Here is a 25,091-nt window from a genome sequence, read left to right as displayed (position 1 = left end):
ACCACGCACAATGTACGTGGTTACCTCAGCAACCACTTAGAAGCCATTTTTCACCTTTTTTGCTTGGAACGCGGCTCCCCGTGGACCAGCGTATATGCAACACAGGCAGAGCGCGAGTGTAGCGTTAGACAGAAGCTCATCCAGACTTTTAAACAACACTAAGGGTGAGTCTGTGCCCCACATTTAAGAAGAATTAGGTATAACGTTTGTATACATATAGAACAATGATTACAGTATACATCATTGTTAGTATTACTTTTCTTTAAATTTAGAATACAGACGGCTGGAGTGCTGTACGTAAGAAGTTGTTCTTTAAAGAAGGGTGCTAGACACCACAGGAAAATGATTAAGGTAATTTTGAAAACATGATAGTCATGTATGGGATTTATTTTGGATTTAGAAATGAATGTGCGCAAACATGTACCTACTTTTACCTTACAAGGGCTCTATGTTGTTGTTGTTTTCTTCACCCCCCCACCATCTAATCTTCCATCTTTAACGAATTACCTTTACTGGGTATGTATGTTTTTCAATTATTCATTTTATGCATTTGTTGATTTGTGTACTCAACTATGGTGAGCTATGTTAATATTGGTTATTTACTCTCAAACTATTGATTGGAATTATAATCTTGTTTTGATTTGGAGTTTTCACATGATGTGGATTGAAACATTTTCATTTATTCTCGTATTATAATTATGTAAGAATTTACAATAAGTGGTATGGTTAACGCCCTGAAGAAGGAGATACGCTCCGAAATGCATTGGCATTAAAACAACCGTACACAAAATGAAACAAGTCTGCTTCTTATTTAGCAAAACACTCAGCTGTTGATGCTCCTCAGATTCAGGATTATACTCTTGAAATTTTTCTAAAGTGGCTCTAAATACGATTTTAGATATCCATGAGCGATGAACTCTAAGCTTATTAAACATTAAAACAAACACAAACTGAACAGTGAGCTCCAGAAGAGCTCCAACGGAGAGCGCCGGACTTAGCTGGATGTGTTCATCCAACTTTTTCTCATAAGGTGTAAGAAAAAGAGCATGCCACCAGTTAATCTCCACAGTTACGCTGCCGTTGTAACCCTTCACGTGGTGTACCCCATTTCCTTTATGGAAAATACATTTATTTAATCGAAATCGCTAATGGCTTATGTTCTATGCAAAACGAAAATGAAGGGAAAATCGGCGCTGACACTAAGAATCAAAGGCAGGGTTTCACATATAATGCTGACAATTTTAACAAGATATCGGGTTCAGAATAGGATAGCTTAGAGATTGGGATGGGACAAAGCAAGGCAAGGTATACTATGAATTTCTATGGTTCCTATTGATACTCACAGTCCACTTTCTAGTTTTTGGATTTTGGACAGTCAGCGGTCTGGTCACCACATGGGTCTGGTCTAACAAAGGACAGCTGGACAAAATCACCAGGACAGGAGCAGGTGGGCATGGACTGGTTACTGGGTAGCACTTCTGGCCACTGGATAAGATAGGGCATCAGGGTAGCAGGATGGCGGCAGCATGCAGTGAGTGGCAGCAATCCAATCTGGATCAGGATGTCAAAGGTACCACTGTTTTCTCCTTGTTAATGGGAGATTAGTGGGTTTCCTTGCTGGGAATGGGCCAGCACTGCTTGGGTGCTGCAGTGGGCCCTGGAGTAAGATCAGCAATGCTTGGCCTTGTAGTTTGGATATGGAGTCTGGAAGATGACTGGTACAGGAATGCAGCGCAGGAATCAGGAAGAGTGTGTGTCTAGGGTCTTGTCAGGGACCCTTATTTATAATACAAAATGACATCATCAAAGTGTAGGGGTAACTACGCACGCCCTTAAACCACTTGGATTGGGCAGGGGTGCCAGTCTCCGCCTTGCTCCCAACTGGTTGGATTTCTAAGGGAATGATGTCCGGTTTATGAGGTGAGGTTTACAATGTCCAGAAACTCCCACATTTACTTGACTGAAAATCTGATTTTGCCAAAAACATACATTTCTACAATTGCAATCTCTTGGCAAATTATCCATGCAGGTTACATATTATGTGCAGCACAGTCCAGTCCAATCCTCAAGCCTGTGCGACCTTGTTTCGTTCTTTTACCAGTTCTTCGTGTTTTTCAATGGGATTTATAGTACTCAAAATTCTACAACTTTATACAAGGGTGGGGATTGTCATTAAGGATGTGTGTACAAAATATTACATTTGAAATGTGGTTGCTTTTCTTGTAATCCAACATAAATCACCATTTATGTCCACCAGGTGTCAATACATTCTACCAAGTTTTAAAATAACGATCACAAATTCACATTTACACTGCGAAAATTCCACATTTCTACAAAGTTCTGCTGCTGAGGTACAAGTCTTTAAAGTTTCCTTATGAAATAGTCTTTAGAAACAAATGGGAGTCACTGGATCATTTTTATTTTATTTTCAGCTGATACCAACTGGCATTTTCTTCAAAGCAGGAAGGGGGGTTTCCCAGCCTTATTGAAGTTTTATGGTCTCTCACACTTCAGCTTCCTTCCCTGGGAGTTTCATTGTCCTGGGCCCGAGCAGAGACGAAGGTCTGTCCCACCCTATAATAATCAGCGGTTTGCCAGGATCTGCTGAGAGAGATAGCCCTCCCTTTTGGCAGAAAACCTGTTTTTCAACTTTGCAACACCAGCCACCCTGGTTTTAAAATCATTGATTTTCTGATCCTAAATCCAGAATTAAACAAGCCTGTTGCATAAATAGCAAATGTGATTATAGTCTCACTAGTAACAAACCCCTTCATATTGCTAAAGACTGTGAAGCTATCATTTATCAGTGTACTATTTCAAAACACAGGCATTCATTTTTCTTCCTTTTACAAAAACCCATTTTTTACACGTGGTGCAAAGCTAACATTTGTTTCTTTGATTCGGTTTTGGCAGCTTCATCAGATTTCCACACTGTCTCTGCAGCCAAAGTCATTTTTCTTGAAGACAGGAGTTTTATCTGAACACTGATATATGAAACTGACCAGGCTCAGATAGTTGGAGTTCCTTTGAACTACTGATGTTTGCTACAGTTCTAAGTTCCTGAGTGAATGAAAATAAAGATCCTTGTTGATTTCTTTCAAAGCTAACTTGACAGGGACTGTCATCCAGGAATTATGCCCGGTTTTGGTGAGGCACAATGAATTCTCCTCGGCACGGCAGGGCCTTTTCAATCACAGTGGTTTCAGAATGAATGGATGGAACTGGCGTCAAACAGCATTTTACAGGGTGGAAAAGGTTTCATTTTGAAGGGGAATATTGGGTTTTCAGCAAAGCAATGCTGCCTCTTGACTTACCTCCATTTATATGTTTCAGATCACACTAGCACGCTTCTGCATTGTGTCCCCTGTTCCATCCTGCCTGAAGTGTGTGTGGCAGGATGATGCAACCATCTTTTTGGTTGCTGCAAAAATGCAGTTTTGAAGTACTGGCGCGCACAGGAGTCAGCACAGCCATTTTGCTGTTTCCTTGCGCAAATTCAGCTTTGTGATGTGGTAAAGCACAGCTGAGTGGGTCGATATATCCCACACTTCTGCGATCCCTTTGGCAGGGGAAAAGCCAGTGTGGCATACGAGGTATTGGTGCTCCCGAAGGACAGAGGGGGGTAGGCTTCCTGGACATATACCTATACTACAAAGCGACGCAACGTAGGGTCCTCGTTCCACATCTGAGGGACCAGCGGGACTGCCTGTGGGTGGGCTTGGACAACTTTTATCGGAGTCTGGGGACGGTGGGCGAGTGGATTTTGGTGCCAAGAGACTGTATTCTGAGAAGAATTAGGGAACATCCTATCTTGAGGGTCATTCGGAATATTTGTAGTAAGGGCCCAGAGATGAGGGGGGTGATGACGTGGCCCTCACCTTTGAGCCATCTGTGGGTTCTGGGGGTGAAGGACCTGATTCCAAACCTGATAGGTCCCAGCATGGTTTGAGGCGGGGCTAACAAGGATCGGTCAGTTGTGAAAATGTGGCCACTTCAACTTATTGGTTGAACTGGAGGAAGCGCTGAGAATAGAGAAACTCTTAAGTGTTCTCATACCTACAGTTGAAGGGGGTGATTACTGCGGGAACCTTGGAAGGATATGATACGGAGGGAGCTAACAACCCTGGAGAAGGTCTTGGACTCGAAAGGGGAAATGAGTGGCTTAGTCTCGACTTTATATCAGGTGCTAGTGGAGGTGAGCAGGGGAAGCACGGAGACGCTTCGCAGGAAATGGCAAGGAGATTTGGGGGTGGAAATGGATGACCATTAGTGGGGCCAGATGTGTTGCTTGCCAGTATAAACTTCATGCGATTAAACTACTCCATAGGTGGCAATATGACCTGGTACGAATCGCTATTGAAGAATCACAATAAAGTTGAATTTGAAAAAAACAGAGGTTTTTCGGAGCACACCAAGAATGAACAATGATGAATACCTTCCTGCATTGTCATGTTACCAGCAATATCTTTCTAGAAAGGAGAGGTATGTACACCCCCAGAACATACTATTCCTCCTGACAACTGTACTGTGCAAGCCATTGCCCTGTTGCAGTCTTTACTCTGTCCACTACCCTAAATGATGTGCCATAAATTATATGCTGTCAGTTCTGTTCCCCCTGTAACCATCAAATGTATGCCTGTAACCCCTGCTGAACTACAGCACTGATTTGCTCCCTGAAACTAGGTTTACCCTAAATAAAAACCCAAAATAATAAGTAGACCCAGTAAAAGAGGGTTGGTAATCATTTTCTATGTTCCTTCATACCTGGATTTTTTTTCAAAATTTTGTTGCTGAAATGTTTTCGCCGAAAAAACTCATTGAATTTCTTTTTTTATTGGGGCATAGGGTTACCCACCCAAACACCCCCTTCCCTTTTATTTATTCTCTATCCTCCCACCACCCCTGCCCTTTATATGCCCTTACCCACCCCCCCACATCCACCAATATTTTCCGATGAGTTCTTTTCAGCCAAAATATTTCGGCAATAAACTCCACGAAAAAAAGCAGGTGATGAATGAACGTTGTACCGGTAATCCAATAGTGTTGTGATTTAACTGATTTAGTAGAAAGGCACGCAATTAAAGCATTGATAGACGAATAATGTCTCGCGTTTCTTGCTGTTATTGTTACAACATTTTCTGTTCTGTTTCCCAAGAAGCTGCATCCCTATTGCACAAATACCAAGTCAGTGGCCCTCATTACAAGGTGCCGCCGGACCTGTAGGGAATTACTGGTGCCGGACTTGCCGGATTTACCGGGGCATTACAGGCCCGGTGGTCTGGTAAATCCAGCGCAGGCAATTCTGTTAATCCCCATTCTTGTGGAGTCCCATGGGGACTGCGGGAACACTGGCACCATGTAGTAATGGTGCTGGTGTTCCGTGCATCTCTGCGGGCGGGTGCTTTTCCGCCCGCTAGGTCAGAACTGGTAGGCGGTCCAGCACCCGCCCGCAGAACTCATAATTTGCCAATACGGTTTTACCGGCACTGTTAATTCCAGACCGGCAAATTTGTAATGAGGGCCAGTGTCTTTGGCTTTCTGGAGGCAATCTGTGGACATGTGATGATTCGCCAGGTATCTTCACTTCTCCCCAATGGGGGGGAGCCCTTTTCCATGAGGCTAGGAAGGTGCGGCTGCTAACCAATAATCCCCCTAGCGGTGGTATAATGCGGGAGGACTTCCTAGGTAGGGACTTCCCCCTCTGGGGATAAGGACGATCACAGCATGTTGGCTGTCACACCCCAACCTCACCTAACACCCACCCCCATGCCAAACTTCTTAAAAGAAAGTTAATGTATTTCTGTAGTGTAGGAGAAACCACCAAAACAGAAAGTACCAGGACGAAGAAGAGCACAGAAGACATGAAGATTGCTCACTGTGCTAGTACTGGTATGAGATGACCCAGAGGATGCATGATGATCAATCCATCAAGAACAACAAAGTACTTTGACAATCCACCAGGGCGTGACTGGTAACATTATATAAGAAAAGAAGACGGACTGAAGATTTTGTCAAACTCAGCCGGGATAGGCAGCAGGTGTGAGTGAGAGTTTCGAATCCTGTCGGCTGACCAGACAAGCAGAAGAGCAGAGGACGCTGGCAAGGTCCTTAGGGAGTTCTCTGTGGGTCCAGCTGGCGGACCCGAACGTGACACTGGAAGAGGCTGAGCAGTTCAGGAGAGCACAGAGCTGCCGCACTGCTGCAGAGGCGTAGAAAAGCAGTCTGAAGAGCCGGAGAGACACACCCCAGTCCCAGGAAGCCTGGTGGCATACCAACGTCCCAACAAAGGTAACTGGAGGTATGAGAGACCCAGAGGAGACGCATGTGGGCGGGGGAGGATAGGCAGGCTTGAGAGGCTCTCTGCTAACCCAGTAGTAACAGTTATACTCATACATCCCGCCACCTTTCCTCCATCCCTGTGGGGCATCCGCCATCATGGGGACAGTACCAGAACCTTTGGCAGCGAAAAATGAGTTTCCCCTTTAAATTTAGCATAGCGCGCAGAGTCACAGCCCTGGGCATCGGAAAGCCCCCAAGGCGCCGCCCTCCGGTGCCTCACCTTTGTCCCTTTTTCAACACAGACGGTTTCGGACCTGGCAGTTAGACGCAGTAACATTTTTCAGTGTTCTGCATGCTCCCTGTTCTTTTTTTCTTCTCGTTTCTACCTCCCTTCGGTGCCTCGCCTCACCAGGCACATGTTGGCTGCAGTAGACTTTAAGAGATGCGCATCCTGTGATCGGTCGTTCCCGGCCTTGGACCCCCATGTGCTCTGCCTTGAGTGCCTGGGGCCCAACCACTGATTCACTGATCCTTGAAGAATCACCTTTCCCACTGGAGAGAGATCTTCCATTCTTCACATCCGGTCATCTAAAGGACTTCGCCGGGACCTCATGTCAGACCCCCCAGCACTGAGACTCCTTTTCGGGACCTCCGGCTGGGAAGGGTACCTTGGACTCTTGTATTGGCAGCAAACCTGAGGCCGTTAAGGCTAACGGCTACCAAGCCGAGGGGCCCAGGTTCTCTTCTGGGCGGTCCACCGAGGGGCGCTCCAGCTCTTCTTCGCAACTGGGGTGCAAGGGGCTTTCGAGCTCTGGATCCAGTTGGAAGCCTGAGGCGCAGTCCCATACAACTACCAGCTCTCCAGTTGAGGGCTCACAGCCTAAACGAGCCATTTCCAAGGTTGTGTCACAAGGGCACCATCTGACTTCTGGCTCACTGGCCGAGGGGGTCAGGGCCTACCGCAGCCATATCCGAGGTCAGCACTTCTGCTTCTGGTTTAGGGCGCAAGCAGTCCTCGACTATGTCAAACCCGGCACGGGGTTCGGACCCTTTGCACCCTCCCGCCCAGGGCATGGCGCAAGGCCCTAAAATGGCAGACAAGCACGTGGTAGAGCCTGCACAGCTGGCGGCTGCCTGTCCGATTCCAGGCTTCAGGCGGGCCCATCGCCTTCAGATTGGGGGACACAAGGTGGATCCAGGCCTCTTCCTTCCAGGTGGGTGGTCCCTGCAGGGGTACATATATGCCTCCCAGCTGTTTGGGTACCCCTCCCAGGGTCCTCGGCACTTCAACCAGGACAGAAGGCCCAGCGCAGTGAAGGGGCGTGCGCCCCATCGTGACCCTGCAGCCTGTGAGGATCGCTTTTTTTAGCGCTTCCTCTCCCTCGTGTGCTTCCCTCATATGTCGGGGCTCCTCAAGAGCTGTCATGACCACTGTGAGGGGGCACAAGTTGTGCCACAAGCAGGCTCCCACCAGAACCCTGAGGGCCTTAAAACCACTGCAAAAGGGCTCCTGAAGCCAGTCCTGGTGCCTTTGGCACCAGGCTCATATGTAGGAAGAAAGGGCTGTTCAAACTAGGTCCCATTTATGTACATGGGCCTTTAAATCCAACATGGAAGCACCCACACAGCCTAGTTCTAAGAACCAAGCCATGCGGTCTAGTGTTTTGGGTGTGGCAGGCCTGGAACTACTTTCCCTGGTACTACTTTACCTGGGCTATATAAACCACACCCTGACTGCAAAACACGCTTCGCGTTATTCTGCAACCTGCAGCGTGACGCTCACCGTGTCCAGCTCCTGGTCTTCAGCATCTTCCTGTAGTCCTGCAAGAACAAGAACAAGATTATTCTGTCTTACCTGAGAAAACACCATCCAGCACTCAGCATCTCAACCGGGCTGCAATCTGCGGAAACCGAGTGAAGAAGAAACATCACTCACCTGTGAGTACTAGCTTAAGGACTTCCGGCGAACTGCTACCACAGCTCCTGCTCGAACATCGCGACCTGCAAAATAACGAGAAAAGGAAAAACAATATTAGAACGCGCACGCTTCCAAAACATTGAATTCCATCAGTCTTACCTGAATTCCATTGCGCTACGCCGCGCTTCCATCCGGAGCACCACAGCAACATTGGCAAAGGAAAAAGAGACATATTCAGGTTCGCTTTCAATATTAAACAACCTCACAATGCTGTACTTACCTTAACGGATTCCGGGGGCCTGTTTTTCATCGCGCTCTCATCCACTCGCAGCACCACAGCGGCCTGTGAGGAGAAGAAGAAGAAAACACAGGTTAGCTTTAAAAGACAATAATGGCGCTGCGCTTCGCACTTCCCTTTCCTAGAAACGTGCCTCTCCATCCGGCATGCCAGCATCAAGACCTTTGCACCTGAAAAGGATATGATAAAGAAATTAACGAATTCCCACCATAAACAGAACAAAGACTTCAAATTAACAAACCTACCTGCCTACCAGCAGATTCGGGGTCACAGCAGGCCTGGGCCCAAGGAAGGCGTACTGCACCAGTGAAGCAACTCGGGCAGCTCGCCAACAAATGTCAAGCGCCCCTGCACAATAAACGCAGGACGGATAGCTCACCCTACAAATAACTAGGGTGAGAAAAGAACCCAGTGGGAAGGGAATCGGTCAGAGGGAGGTGGGAGATTCACCCATTAGAGACAGTTATCACAAATCCTCCCTTCTGTAATTGCAGATTCATTATTCAGCACTGGGCAACTAGGCATCCAGGGTTCCAGATCTCAGAGCCTTCCAGTCGCCCCCGGGGATATCAGGTGAGCGTAACAGAACTTCAAGGAAGTAGTAACCAGGTTGTGCCTCCAAGGCCCCCTCCCCTGTTTTCTCTCTGGTCCAGTTCCTGCTAGTGCCTCCAAGTCCTCCATCTCCAGCGCCACTGGTGCCACCAATGCCGCCCCCTCCTCAGTCGCCTGTCGATGCTCAGTCGCCTTTGGGAGCGCACCACGGGGGCCCACCAAAAAAGGGGTGTGGCGACGACACACAGGATGAGGAGCCTTCCGCATCAGTGAAAGCATTTCATGACCGTCTTGATGGCCGTGCTAAGTTTTTGAGGGTCCCCCATCCGAAGCAGGTCCAGGAGGAGGCAGGGGTGCTGGCAGAGGTCCTGGCCTTGCCCGCCACGGGCTGCTCGGGCACCCACTTTCAGAAAGATGTCCTTTCTCTACCTAAGGCCTGGGAGAATTCTCGGGCCAACGGCCAAATAAACAAAAAACTGGACAGCCGGTTTTGGCTATTGGATGGCGAACCAGTCCTCCTTGCGTCCCAGCCTCAACTACTCTTCAGTCATGGCGGCGGCATCTTTGTATTCAAAGCCCTCCTCTTTGTCCTCTGCAGCTGGGGCCACCGCCAGCTGTTGTTCCAAGGAGGACAAGGCCTTTGAGTATTTCGGCAAGTGGTGTTACCTCAACGCCAGGCTGCACCTGCGACAGGCTAACGCTGAGCCCTCCTAGCTGTGGCGAACCAGAAGCTGTGGTGAGAGATCAGGGAGTTTCTGCCAGACCTTACCCAGGCGAGCCAGGCCTTCTTCAAAGCGGACTGGCAGAGGCCCACATGGTTGCGCAGGATCTTCTGGAGTCCTCAGTCTCCCACATGGACGCAAACAGAAGAAGCATCTGCCTGGGAGTCGAGATGGGGTGGACTGCATGGCTGCACGCCACACAATTCTCCCCTGATCTGCAGGAGAGGATTCTAGACCTTCCGCTCAAAGTGACAGACCTGTTACATTCGTCCACTGATGACGAGCTAACAAAAAAAGACCACCTCAACACAGACTGCTAGGTCCTTGGCCATCTTGACAAAGCTGGGGCAAAAGTCTTTACCTGAGACTGAGGGCAGGTCCGAGTTCAAACCCTGCTCCTTCAGCGGCCAACGGGGTTCAGGGACCACAGTACGTGGCAGCCAGACACGCCCCCCCCCCCCCAGCGACCACCGGAAGAAGCAGCAGAGGACTTTGCAGGGCTTTTTTCGCTCCCCCTCCTCCGCTCCCACCTCAGATGCCAAAAAGCAATGACGTCTCGGTCAGGTAACACAGTTTGCCCGTGGGGGGCCAGCTGGTTCTCTTTGCAGACAGCTGGAAGCTTATTTCACGAGTCCTTAGATTCTTTCGATAGTCTCCACAGGCTTCAGTCCTCTTTCTTTTTTTTAAAATTTTTCATAGGTCAATTATTTTTCACCAATACACGTATGCGTCTCAAAGCACAACAAGTCAAGGGGGTTGAGGGTGAAACGATCCTACTAGGCCTTGTATATTCAGATCGTGCAAGTGCACGTTATTTATAACGCGCTTGGTTTCAAGTGCGGATCCGGGATTCAAACCTGTGTTGCTCACCGTGGTCATGCTTCCAAGACCCGTGTGTTGCCACAGAGCTATCCTCCCTTTACCTTCTTCTCCTCCTCTGTGGCCGGCCTACTTTGCTTGGAGGGCCACCACATATACCCCTATTTGGACAACTGATTACTGAAGGCCAGCTCGCCCTTCGGGGCGGTGCGCTCCTGCTAGCGGATGTTCTTCTCCCGCTGGGGTTTTCCCTTAACCCGCGGAAGTCGCAGCAACCCCTTCTCAGGACCTGGTGTTCCTCAGAGTTCGATTCGACACGGCTGTTTAAAGGGTGTTCCCCATGATCGAAAGGCTTCAATCCCTTTGAAGGCGATTTTAGCACTTTCTGGCCTACTCAACCCCCTCGGCATGGTGGTTCCAGCACCTTTTGGGCCTGATGGCGTCCAGCATGCGCACAGTGCGGCATGCCCGTCTCAAGATGAGACGCCTCCAGCTCCACCTGGCGGCCAATTGTGACCAGGAAACTGGGGCGCAGTCAGACAGGCTTCCTATTCCTCCGTTCCTCCTGGATCTTCACCAGTGGTTTAGGGACTGCAATGTGGCAGTGGGAGCACCCCTTTTTCTCAGCCGGAGCCTACTCTGGTAGGGATGACTGATTCCTCCCTCACCGGCTGGGGGACGACCCTGGATGGCTGCTCTATTGACGGTGCATGGTCTAGTTTGGAGGCTCTTCGGCATATCAATCTGCTGGAGATAAGGGTGGTGGGCCTGGCGCTCAGGGCATTCTTACCGGTCATCAGGGACATGGCGGTTCTGGCCAGAACCGACAATTTAATGACAATGTTCTACTTGAACAAGCAGGGCAGGACGAGCTCTCTCCTCCTATGCATGGAGTGGTGTGCATCTGTGAGTGGGCCCTGTCGGAGGGGATCTGGATCTCTGCTGTCTATCTCCCGGGTAACCACAAGGCGGAAGCGGACAAGCTCAGCCACCTGGGGTTTAACACCTATGAATGGGAGTTACACTTCAACTTTTTGTTGCCCCTCTTCCAGAAATGGGGGTTTCCAGATCTGGACTTCGCATTTCCTCTGACTTCCAAGTGCCCCCTCTTCACTTCATGGGCGGGTCAAGGATCTCTGAGGCACACATTGCAGCTCTGCTGGCACGGCCTCAGGTGCTATGCGTTTCCTCTCCTTCATTGCTCCAGCAGACCCTCTGCAAATTTAGAGCCTCGGTGGGCTGCAGCCTCATCCTGATTGCCTCCCACTGGCCGTCGAGGGTATGGTTCTCAGACCTGTTGCAGTTACGCTCCCAGGCTCCTATCCAGCTTTCTTGGTCTGGCTCCTGGTCAGCTGAGACTTCCCCACTCCCAGTTTTCAGACAGCAACTGGGAGATTATAGTGGAGGCCGTCCACGCGCTCTCAGTTTGAGAGCAGGTGGACCTGGTTATGCCACTGTACTAGCAAGAAGGAGCTGGAAAACCCTCACTTGCTCCCTGGTTGACTTGCTGTCTTTTGCTGCACACCTGGCTCGGTCTAGCATTCAGGTTGATACCTGTCGCACCTTCTTGGCAGCCATTGTGGCCTACAAGAACTCACCGGATCACACCTTTTCTGTGGCCAACCCGGTGGTTAAGGCCCACCTCAAGGGCTTGTCCAGGCTGTTTCCTCCGGTGTATAGGCCCTACCCCGTCTGGGACCTCAACGTGGTGTCTGTGGCCTTACAGCGTAAACCGTTTGAGCCATGGTGTTGTTGGACATCAGACTGGTGACGCTCACCTCTGCGCACAGAGTCAGTGAGCTGCAGGCGCTGTCGTCATGCAAGCCCTTCACCACCTTCAACAACCACAAGGTAATTGTGCACACTCATCCAAGCTTCTTGCCCAAGGTGGTCTCTGTTCCACTTGAACCAGGAAATTTGCCTGCCGGTGTTCTTCCCGAAGCAGCAGTTGGAGTCTAAAAGGACGTTGCATTCCCTGGACTTGAGAAAAGTGCTTAAGTTCTACCTCTCCCGACAAGATCTTTCTGAAAATCAGAGACATTGTTCGTCACCTTCGGGGGCTCGGCTCCTGGCACCCAAGCTTCCAAGGCCTCCATAGCCCAGTGGATGTTCCAGGCCATTTCGGAGGATTACATGGCTGTGGATAAGACTGTTCCCTGGGGATTCATGCCTACGCAGTCAGGGCCATGGCTACGGCTCTCGCCTTTCATGGGAAGTCATTATGTGGGCCACTGCGTCTGCGTTTGGTCACCAGCTCCAGGCGGGATGCAGAGTTCTTTCAGGTGGTTCTGAAAAACCTTTTTTCTTCTTAAGCAGGAGGCAGGTTGTCACAGCTCCACCCATTTGTCTTGTTCGGTGGAATCACCCACACGGATGGAGGAAAGGGAATGGGACGTGTGAGTAATTAAAGTTACTCACTTTAATGACTAGAGTACTCATAGCCCTTAGTCCCCTTTCATCCATACGTCCCACCCACCTTCCCCCGCTTGTATGCCAGGGGCTAAATTTGTATTCAAGCATCAGTTATATAAAAAGGGGACTGTGGTGAGGCACTGGCAGGTGGGGCCTCGAGGGCATTCTCACGCCCAGGTCTGCGCGCTATGCTAAACTTAAAGGGGTAGCTCATTTTTCACTGCCAAAGGTTCCGGTGCCGTCCCCATGTTGGGAGATGCTCCACAAGGATGGAGGAAAGGGGACTAAGGACTATGAGTACTCTAGTCACTACAGTGAGTAACTTTAGTAACTACTGGGAAGGACACATCGAGCATCAGAGGAGAACTTCCCCACTGGAGTGGCTGCAACAAGCCCACTGACCACCAAAGAAGGGTCTGGGACCCAAACACAAGTATTGTGAGCGCAGTGTTTGCCGCGTGTTGTCCTGGTGACTCCCTGATTCACCTGTTACAGACTGTCAGTGAGAGAGTGTTTTTTTTTTCAGCAAGAAGGCGGCTGCTTTAAAAACCACACTCTGGACGCAGAGCGTCGTGGAGTGTTTGCCAAGTGTTGTCCTGGTGCCTCCTGGTGACTTGCTGCTTCACCTGTTACAGACTGTCATTGAGAGTCTGTTTGCTATCTTCACTATTTAGCAAGAAGGCAGCGGCTTTAAAAACCACACTCCGGATGCGGATCATCGCAGAGCGTTTGCCGAGTGTTGTCCTGGTGCCTCCTGGTGACTCACTGCTTCTCCTGCAACAGAGTGTGTTTTCTATCACTATTCAGCAAGAAGGTGGCGGCTTTAAAAACCACACTCCAGACGAGTAGTGTTGTGAGTGTTTGCCGCATGGAGCCGGTGGAGACTTTGAGGTGTTTGGACCCGCCGGCAGTTGAGGGATGCCATCCACGGACTCACCAACAGGTACGTCTTAATCTGCATGCAGATAAAGATTCCCCCGCTTTACCCCTGAGGCCTTGACTGTATTGTATGTGTACATCCGAAACAAGTTCTGTAAAAAGCCCAAGTAGCAGAAGCACTCATACGCGCACCCGCCGTACCTTCCAAATCAAGGGCCGCAGATCTATGATGGCTGATCCTGTGAGCTGCTGCAAAAGCAAAGTGTCACTGCACCCTGGTGCAGCCAAGATTTCTGATAAAAAAAACAACACAGAATCACCTGCAAACTGGAATGACCTATCCGATGAGCTCATTTGGGAGCTTTCTGTGTGATTCAAATTTCAACGCGAATGCTTCAGAGCGATGGTACACGCTCCGCCCAAGACCCCGGTGAATCAACTTGGCACCCTTTGCAGGATGTGCATGATGCCCTGGAAACACTACCTGAGATACTTCTCATGCCTTCCACTATACCCGTGGGTGATCATCAAGACCCACCAGAAAGTAAAAAACAACAAACTGCAAAGGCAGTAGGTATGTCCGTTGATGGCTGTGCTGCCAAAGACGTTTGCAGTCTGGCTTTCTCCCAGAGTCAGCCAGTTGCTCCCCTCATGAAAGAGCAAAACACCTTGACAAGCCGGCTAGGAGCCCAGTGGTTAAACTGTGTCGATAGTGATAAAAGCACACTTTGCCCTGTTCCAATCCACACTGAATTAAACTAAGAAAATCATCTTGAAAGCACAGATGACGATCTTGAAGCCACCCTATCCATCAGAGAAGTGGTAAAAGACCTGGCCGTGGCAGTGCAGTTCACTAAAGATATTGTGCAACTGGCCCTGAGTCTGGTGAAGGACTCAAATGACAAATCAATGGAACGACCAAATGTGGCCCTAAACAGCAACACTGATTTACTGATAGATATTCCAACAAAAAAACAAAAAAGTTTATCTAAGAGGCAAGAGCATTCGAACATGGCCCAGTCACCGGTGGTCCCCCCAAAAAATAGAGATGTTCAAATAAAAAGACAAAAATACAACATAAGATTGTTGTTTTTGTTCTCCCTTGTTCGACTCCCCCGCCTCGTCGCGCTCGGAAACACTTGTGTATGAGCGCGATACAAATAAAATATCAATATCAACAACGATAATAAACAAAGGAAAGAATGCTCAAATGACTCCTCATCAACAGAAAGTGACTCTTCCGGGGAAAACTTTGTGTCAAAGAATAAGAAAACCGGTCCACCTCAAAGGAAACCTCTATATTCAGGGAAGCGAGCCAATTCCCCATCGATGAAAAATTGTGAACCAAACTGGACCACTCATCTACAGGCGAACATAATGTCATCAGTCAATATCGCCTTGGCACTGTACTTAAATATGTATGAATCTCTAAATGACAACTTGAGACCAAACCACGCTTCTAGCGCTCATGAATTCCAAATTGATCTATGTAGAAGCACCAATCGAATCCATGAAAGAGAAAAAGGCACGAGAGAAAGATGGATGGGAGTAATACTTAAATCCCTCCTGCACGCGATGCAAAGAGTGATAAAATGATATTCTTGGAGGGAGTTCGTGAAATCGCAGCAAGGGCCATGAAACAGACTCCAACACATCTGGCTGGTGGAGTTCCACCTCAAAACATCCAAGATCTTAATTGCCCAAGGGGATCGACACAGAGATCAGTAATGCACTTCATAGACTCAGCGACTAGCGAATCTGTTGCACTAGAGCAGCCGATAATGACAGTGTAAGTGCCTCCTGAAAGAAATCTACCACCCACTTCAAACACTGTGGTTGTGAACAAATCCCTAGACATCATAACATTGATGAGCAATACAATCAAGGCACAAAAATCTACAACAGAGCCGAAAGCTGTAGGAGACATGCCAACCTTTGCACCTTGCTCTACAGGAAATGCTGCCCTTGACCTCCCATGCCCAGCTGTATCGTGCCCCTCTCCACCCTTTCTGACAATGGCAGATAAAAGAGCAAGATCCAGACATCCACATCAAGAAATTTCAACGGGAAGCGGTTCGCCCAAAGCCGAACCAATCATGGAGAAATTAATCAAGAAAGCACAGAATGATCGCTGCAACCACCAAACTGCACAGAACTGGGTGGTATGATGAGAGACAATGAAACCCTGCGACACAATCAGAGAGAGCACAAATTGAGGCCCTAATAATGAAAACATGTGGCCCAATCATCCATCTCGAACGAATTTTAGGAGCAGTCTCCTCCACAATATCCCAAAACTCAGACGATATCAAGATTGTGGATTTTGTCAATGAATCAAAGAACGAGAGAGTCAATCTACACGTGGGTTCCACCTCGCAGAGTTCCTTGCTCTTGGAAACAAGTGATGATTTATGACTATTGGGCTTCGATGTCAGTAGAAGAGAGAATGAGCAACCCCCTGCAAATGAAAAAAGAACAAGCTTCTTTGCAGAACGCTGGGATAGCTCAGGGGCAATGTGCTCACCTTGGAAGCAAAACGTCACGGAGCAACAGCGGTTTGATCCCTGTGTCCACGCTTAGAAACCTCTGGGTATTAAGCACGTTCTAAATAACCAATCATATCATGTCAGAATCCCACGCAGAAGGTATCAGCCGTCAAGATCCTTTCTTAAAGGGGTTTGTAAAGCTGACTCAGAGGTCACAATGTCAAGAGTAGTGATGGACGCAAAAACCAACAACAACCAGATACAAATTACTGTCAAGGGAAATAATATGCCACACAAGAACGGAAAGATCGCACACCAGACTAAAGAAGTTGACTTCAATAACTAAAGAGGATGAATCCTGGGTGTGGCTCGCCAAGGCTTTTGGCTCAAGTAAACATGAATAGAGCCAAACCCCGTCAAAAGACAAGGATCTGGTAATAGGATCTTGGAATACCCGAGGTTTCTTGCATCATTTTCAAAATCTGGATCCCACCATTACAGTGACTGATATAATGTGCATACAAGAGTCTTGGCACACTGAAACACCCTTGTTGGATGGATGCACTCTTTATCTAAACCAGGCGCAAAAAGGACTTTGAGGAAGACCAACTTCTGTGTTACTCATGATCATTAAAAATGGCCGGGGCCTGCATGTAATCAAATCCATCAATCCAAACCCATATATTGAAACTGTGATCCTGCAATTAGAGGCAAGCCCCAAAAAGACCATAGGTATGTTGATCTTGTTCAAACTTTATTGGAACCCGGAAGCAGAAGAGTGCCGTTTTTCCGTGGACATAGTTACTGAATGGGTGGACAAAGTACACAGTACCATCAATAATACAACAGTGGTGATTTGTGGAGGTCTAAATATCGACTGTTTGACTTATAGTCGAACTGAAAGCCTCTCAAAGATCAAGAGAAGGAAAGAATGGTTTAAGGAAACGTCAAACTGAGACATTCACATGCTAAACGGGCAGACGAATGGAGACATCCCGGGTCTTGCTACATGGGGGAATGGACCACTCCAAGCAACACTGGACTATATCTTCGTGTCAAGGAATCTTCTACCCGAAATACAAGCCTTGAATGTGATCCATAGTGATTTCAGTGACCACAATCCCGTCGTCCTACAATGCAAAAGTTTGCGGAAAGCAAATAGAAAGAGATAGAATCAAGTAGTAAATGTAGCGGATGGACGAAATCGACTGCAAATTTCAACGAGTGAAATTCCAAACCTAGCTAGGGCCTTGTCAACTTGGGAAGAGAAGACGGGCAAGGAAGTTGAATATGGAAAAGCATTTATAGCCTTTAGAGAATTTAAACCAACAGATTCCCACCCGACGCATAAACAAATTCACATGTATGGCTGCAAAGTAGCAGCACAAAAGAAACTCCTCAACAAAGATCTGCGGAGGTTGAGAAAAAAAACCAAACAAAGATAACTGATAAGGAAAAGAAAACAAACGTACCATAATTGGATAAAATCACATAAAAGGATAATTATCCAAAATGATGCAGAGCGCGTCCTACAGGCTCTCACGAAGAAAAACAGTACGAATTTATGGCAAATTCTAAATTAACTTGAATCATCGCAAGCAGTGCGCCATGCGAACCCTATTGCAGAAGAAACCTGTATTCGGCATTTCAAGAAACTGTTTAAAAGCTCATCTCCAAAACAAACCTCAGCTGTTGACAAAAATGGCCATTCATGAGACATTGAATTAGACTTGGGTGAAAACCTGTCGATAATCCAAAGAGCGAGCAGCTCCCATGCACCAGTGCCGGATGGCCTAACTAATGCAATGACAACAGAGGCATCAAAAAACAAATGAGCAAGGTCAGGTCAATCTCTGCTGAAGAGTAACCACTGCTACACCCTGAGTGGGTGACCCCTCGTGTGGGTGGTCACAGAATTCTCATGAAACTGTTTTTCTGCACAAAAGGGTTTTATTTTGAAGTGCAGTGGTGTAGTAATACACTGGTAATTTTATGTATTATATGTTGTTGTTCAACTCTTGATTGTGCCCACACTCTATGGGCCCCCCATCTGTTTATGATTCCACTGAATTCTCTAAGCTTCCTTCCCAAGGAATCTATAGAGAATGAACAAACTGAACAAGTTTATGTCTCAAATATTGACTACTTGATCATTCGTACTTCGGTACTACACTTTGTATGTCTTCAAATTTGAATGCCCTATGTTTCTTTAAAAATACCAGTGTATTACTACACCACTGCACTTCAAAATAAAACCCTTTTGTGCAGAAAAACAGTTTCATGAGAATTCTGTGACCACCCACACGAGGGGTCACCCACTCAGGGTGTAGCAGTAGTTACTCTTCAGCAGAGATTGACCTGACCTTGCTCATTCGTTTTTTGATACTATTGTACCAACCTGGGCAGAGCAAGGCAGTAACCAGGTACCCTTCAGAATACTAGTTTATATGACAACAGAGGCGCCAGAAGAATGGGCTGACTTTTGCATGGTTTTGTTTCAGAAAATCATAGTCAGTAGAAAAGTCCCAACATCTTGCAAAGCAGCCATAATAGTCTTGATTTTCAAAAAGGGAGATAGAATGGTTTTCCATCAAAGTATATACCGATAGCGCTCCTAGATATTTTGGAAAAAATGTTTGCTACTATCCTACTGAAATGTTTCAATGAATGGGACATAAAACCGAACAGCTTTGACAAATGACAGACCGGCTTTGTGAAGGAGGTCGGCTGCAACCTAAATCTATTTCTAATCAACGTATTAAAAGCATGAGCAACAACAGGAGGGGGAAAAATCTACCTTGCTTGCATAGACTTAAAGCAAGCCTTTGACAACGTGCATCGAAACCAGTTGTGGCAGAAACTGGAACTCCAAGGTTGCCCTGATGATCTGCTTGCTGCAATTAAAGACCTCTACACAGCAACATCGATACAAATTAAACTGGATCAAGCAGGAACATTGTCTCAAACAATCCAAAACTTTAAAGATTTGAAACGAGGCTGCCCCCTTGCTTCGGTTCTCTTTAACTTCTTTATTCAATACATCAAAATTCCATTATCAAAAGGGCCCACATTCCGACCGAGAATAAATGGAATAGAAATCGGCTGACTGCTCAACGCAGACGATCTTGTGTTATTAGATCAAACGCCACTTGATCTGCAACGGAAGTTAAATCTAGTCCAAGAGTACATGGCCCAGAACTCCATGAAAATAAATGAAGCAAAATCAGCGATAATGTTATTTGGGTCTGGTATATCAAAGAAGGGAAAGAACACCAGCTGGATGTAAAATGGAAAACGCCTACGGCCATCAAAAGCAATAAAATATCTTGGCTGCATCATAAACACAAGCAAAGGCGAGACTCCGTGGCTGGAATGCTTAAAAGGGAAAGTAAAGCAGCTAACCACTCAAGGGAGAATGATAGAGCAAAAACTTGGATCGTTTTCCCTTCTGCCAACAATAAACTCTAATCTACAGAGTTGAGAATTGCTTGGGTCTCAAGTGGGAAATCTGGGACTATCTTGAAGGATGGTTCTGTAAAAAGGTTTTACATCTACCGACATCCCTGCCCATATCAACCTTTCGCCATGTAGCAGGCTTGACATCCCTACACATGAGAGCTACCTGGAATGTTCTATCTCTCTTTCAAAAGATGAATATACCAAGGTGTCCTCCCCATTTCGAGGTGCTCAAAAACAAAAGAGGCAAATATGAATGAGTTTTGAACATGTGGATTCACCAGTGCTTTACCATTTGCAGAATCTTGGTACAACCACTGAAACATTGAATAACAATCCCATGCAAGTGAAGAAACTGTTATGGGTTGATGACTGGAGGGAAACGGATCAGCAAAGGACAAAATCGATTCTCCACATGCTATCAAAGAATACATTTGGTGCCCCTAATCTGAATCCGCAATACCTGAGAAAATTCCCTAATAGGAAACACTGAGATCTATTCCTAACATTCTGGTTGAACATTTTACACACAAAAGTTGTATTAAGGAGATACAGGTATAATGCGGACAGCAACACGTGCAGATACTGCAAGGTTACAAGTGAATTCTTGCAACACTTTACCCTGTTTTGCCCTAATCTGAGAGACTTAAGAACAATATATCTCTACAGAATAATTTATGAGAAACACAAGCTGGATGCCGAGAACTGGTGTGAATCTCTTTATAAAGGAAAAAACTAAAGAATTACTTGTGTGATTGATCTTATGATTTACTTGATTGGTTTTATGTTGATAATAATGAATTTGCTATAGGAATGTGGCAAAAAATGTTTGTAATAAACTAAATAAGTCAATAAAATAATAATTTAGCAACGGAGGAGAACTTCCTCGTCGCAGTTGCAGCAGCAAACCCACTGACCAACGCGGAACAGTCTGGGACCCTAAAGCAAGTATATTGAGTAGCAGTGGCAGGGAAGAGTCCACTAAGGCCCGAGAAGGACTTGGGACTTTGCCAATACCAGCAGAAGGGAGTCATTCTACTGGTTCTGAAAGTTGAAAGAAACTGAAAGACGTTTTGATCAAGAGACGTCCGGCGAAGGGAGTCATTCCCCCTGGTTTTGGTTGGAACTATATTGAGGTGAGTGAACCACTACCAAGAGTAGGGAGTAATTCTCCTGGTTCTGAAAGTTGGAGAAACTGAAAGTTCTTTTGAACAAAAGACGTCAGGGGAAGGAAGTCATTCCCCCAGACTTTTGTGTGAACTATATTGGAGTTGATGAACCAATACCAGGAGAAAGGAGACATTCTCCTGGTCCATAAGGTTGACTGGTGTAAAGGTTTGTTGGAACTACAAGCCAGGGGAAGGGAGTCATTCCCCCTGGCATTCATTTTACCAAAGAACATTTACCTAACTGCCAGGAGAAGGGAGTTATTCTCCCGGAGAAGGAACTTTTCTGTTGACTTAATCTTTAGTTGTAGTGTAAGGGATAGAAGTTTGTTATGACACAGGACGGTGGAGTAGGTTAATTTCAACTGCCATTCTGACAGCCCATTTTTAGTATTAGTTTGGGACGGGGAAACCCCTCTTAGAAGATAGGGATAGTGAGGGTTTCTTTTGATGAAAATAAGTCTTTGTCAACCACAATGCTACTTGTGTCAGCTTCCTTCTTCTACACCCTTACGGACAGTAGAGTAGTATTCATCTTTTTCCTTCTGCAAGCATTACATTGTGTATACTTTTTACAGGCATTATGCTTTTTGTGGCCAGAATGTCTGTTGTGCTTTTGATTTCTATTCTATTTACCCGTATGTTGTCTCCTGCTCAAGAAAGTCTGTTTGTGAAATATTGTGAAATCTTTTGCAATCTGCTGAGAAAGAGGGGACCGCAGGAGGAAATATTAATGATTTAGGTACTTTTAGACCTGAGGCTTCTTTCACAATACACATCCAGTCACCCCAGCTACCATGGTCAGTTCTCTTGTGCTTTCATGCACCTGAAAATGTTGAAACTGAGGTAGAGCCATGTGGGACGCACAGAAGGAGATATAGTTTTGCTTGCAGACATTTGTATGCCCATAAAGCCATCACATCTTTGAACCGCATCCAGTGAGGATGAGCAACAGAGCTACCAACATGTTTGGAAGACTGATGACCAAGGCCTTCAGAGTACCTGAATTACCAGGAATGTAATCTTCTGTGTAACTTTTTACAATGTAATGTACAACGCCCTTTTTATTTACAGTGTAAATAAATGCATTGTTTCTCTCTCCCTGAAGAACCCATAGGAAGCATGTCATCCATGGAGGTAAATGTGGATATGCTGGAGCAAATGGATCTAATGGACATGTCTGATCAAGAAGCATTAGATGTATTCCTGAATTCCGGAGAAGACAAAGCGGTGTTGTCCCCATGCCTAGGTAAAGTATGGCTCAGTGATGTTCTTATTTGGTTTTTCTATGTGTACTCCATTTTGGAGACTGTGGCATGTACAACTGAACTTATTGTATAATGTCTGCATTAGGCGTAGGTGCTCCTGGGTCCCCTGCATGCAACATTATACATTTACAAAGCAGAGTTTAAAAACGTAGAGTGAAACCTGGCAAAATTGTATTTATTCTTCGCTTTTACTCTCCATTTTGTAAAAATGGAAATGCCTACAAATTAGGCTTTGCAGACAACATTTCCAATACAATTTGTATGGTAGGAATCCATTCTCTTTGCACCTACATGAACATCTCATGCATGCTTAAAATTAATTGTACTTTCAAGACAGAGGAGGATATAATGACAAAGATGATAACTCTGCTTCATGCCCGTTCCCCACCATGAAAGCAATTGAAAATGGGCCTGAGCGGTAAGTCAAGGTATAAAAGCATTACACCCTGCTTTGTACACATTCATGTACTGCTCCAGCCATAATAAATTTACTTTGTATGTATTTGAAGATACCGTTACTCGCGTATCGCCATATTAGTGGACTCTAGGCTAGAATTTAAGCCCTTATTTTATGGGTTATAATCACTTCACTCTGGAAAAGGACGCCACCAGAGGTTAAGAAAACTCTTGCTGGTAATCATTTTCAAGTGCTGTAGGGCCAGGGGGAATCACAACTTCTTACCTGCTTGCTGTTTTGCTGTGTTTACATGTCCAGACCCTAGGAAGACAACTTGCGGTCAAAGGGTTATAATATCAGAGCCTAGAACCTAACCAAGGAGAAGAATGAACCAAGAAGAATCAAAGAAAGCTTTGTGGGGTACTATAATAATAGTCATTCTGAGTAATTTGGGAGCTCACCAAATGGAACTATTTCTTTTTGTAAGACACTTGCAATCATTTCTGTTGCCACATCATCCTGACACCATTGGACTTAAGAGATAGCCTTTACTTTTTGTGGTCTAATTGAAGCCTTTATGTCTCTTAATAGTTCTTCAAAACCATGCCTTTACCCAAGTCATGGGGGTGTTAGTAATCCAGAGATCGCCACCTTGAACCATATATATAGAGGATCAGGTTTGATCCGAAGAATTGGACCATGTGTCACCTCAATTATGTGTTGCTTCCTTAACCTGTTGCAATGTATCGCCTGACATGTTTGTTATGCATGCGCTGTGCCTTCCTCCAGCCCCACCCGGCTCAAGAAAAAAATTCCCTTGTGCATTACTCTTCATATATTCCTATATGAAGTCTTCTGTTCTTCCCCATAGTGACAAGCACATATTAGTTGTAAAATATTAGTTGTAACATTAAGGTCATAGTAGTCAGCTACAGCCTTGCCCCCACACTTTTAGTGATAAAAACTGTGCCAACGCCACATCTCAAATGTGCCCTTCCGAGCGTTTGTTCCCTTCCTGCCCATGCCTTGGAAATAAATGATCTATCTAGCCATAACCTCGACCTACTGGCTATCACTGAAACTTGGTTACATGAAGCATCACACCCTACCATTCCCTAGCACTCCAACCAGGTATATAATATCCTCAGACAAGACAGACCATCCCGCAAAGGAGGTGGAGTAGCCATTGTCTCCAAGGAAGCCCTATCCCTCAGACTGAACAGTCACCCATGGTTGGGCAATTCAGACATCCTGTCTGCCAAACTCTCATTATCCCCCAATAGCACCATCAACGTTCACGTCTTATATCGCCCCCCAAGGCCTCCCATTAGATTTTCAGAGACACCTCATTCACTTACTCAGCGACAACATCAAAAGCTCCACCAAACCTCTCCTATTTGGAGATCTAAATCTAGGGTTCAATGACCCAAAAGGCAAAGCAGCCGCTACTCTTGCCAAAGAACTTAAGGATTTAGGATCCATTAAAAAGAAATCACTAGCCCTACCCATTCCAAAGGTATTCTATATCAAGGAAAACGGGGCTATGGTGAGCCTTGCAGCATCCTGATGCTGGCTCTAAGACGAGGCTTTCAGACAGGCGGTTCTAAGAAATCTGTTTTCTTAAGGAGGTTCTCCTCTCCACCCTGGGGCTACATTCAGTTATAATCGCACATGGAGTATGGAAGAAAGGGGATGGGAAATAAGAGTAATTATAAGTTACTCACCGTAGTGCCTAACATACTCTTAGTCCCCTTTCCTCCATACGTCCCTCCATCCTCCCCCCCTAATAATACTGCTGACATTAGGCAATGTTAAATACGTCAATGGGGACGGAGGTGTGGTGCCTGGGGGGCGGAGTCAGGGTAGCGCATGCTCCCAGGGCCGCACCCCTGCGCGCCTCTAAATGTAAAGGGGAAGAAGGTTTTTTTTCAGGTGAAAAAGGTTCCGTCTCCCGTCCCCAGGAAGGGACGCCCATGCAGTATGGATCCAAAATGCAAAAATATATTTCTTATTCACAAAACACATGCTACGAGTGGCCCACTGGATGTATTGCTACACCCTTAATTCTAAACATTGTCTGAAGTCACCCATACATACTGTGGCGTCATATATAGGAGACGGACAGGAAGACCTGGTTTGAATATAGAATTTTTATTAAAGGAAAGAAGGCCTAACCTATCTATCCCTACGTCTAGAATGATGGTTTTCCCTAAGCTTAAAAATAAACTGGTGCTCAGTCCTCTGTCCGTACCCAATCTATCATTGTATCAAACCCTATCACTAATAACCAAGGCAACATAAACTTGCGTATGAAAATATGACTTCAGTATTGCTCTCAGCCCCTCGTGGGGTATTTTGTGGTTCAGCACTGCATGGGTTATTCTGCTGCATCTCAGATGGCCTAGACCTTGTATTGCTGTCATCCCCTTGTGGGGGAAT

At 46.4% G+C, this 25,091-nt stretch overlaps 1 protein-coding gene across 2 annotated transcripts in view; it reads left to right on the top strand.

Annotated features, from left to right (window-relative positions):
- The window catches only part of DTNBP1 (dystrobrevin binding protein 1), a 1,092,536-nt gene that overhangs the window by 1,065,544 nt on the left and 1,901 nt on the right, over nt 1-25,091 (top strand). For both annotated transcript variants that reach the window (XM_069613561.1, XM_069613562.1), the window contains one exon: nt 22,096-22,236. In XM_069613561.1, coding sequence (XP_069469662.1) covers nt 22,096-22,236 — 141 coding nt within the window. The remainder of the gene's footprint in view (nt 1-22,095; nt 22,237-25,091) is intronic.

Source organism: Ambystoma mexicanum, chromosome 5p, assembly GCF_040938575.1.
Source record: "Ambystoma mexicanum isolate Mex_15411 chromosome 5p, UKY_AmexF1_1, whole genome shotgun sequence".
NCBI lineage: Eukaryota > Metazoa > Chordata > Amphibia > Caudata > Ambystomatidae > Ambystoma > Ambystoma mexicanum.
This window is presented reverse-complemented; position numbering and strand designations above follow the sequence as displayed.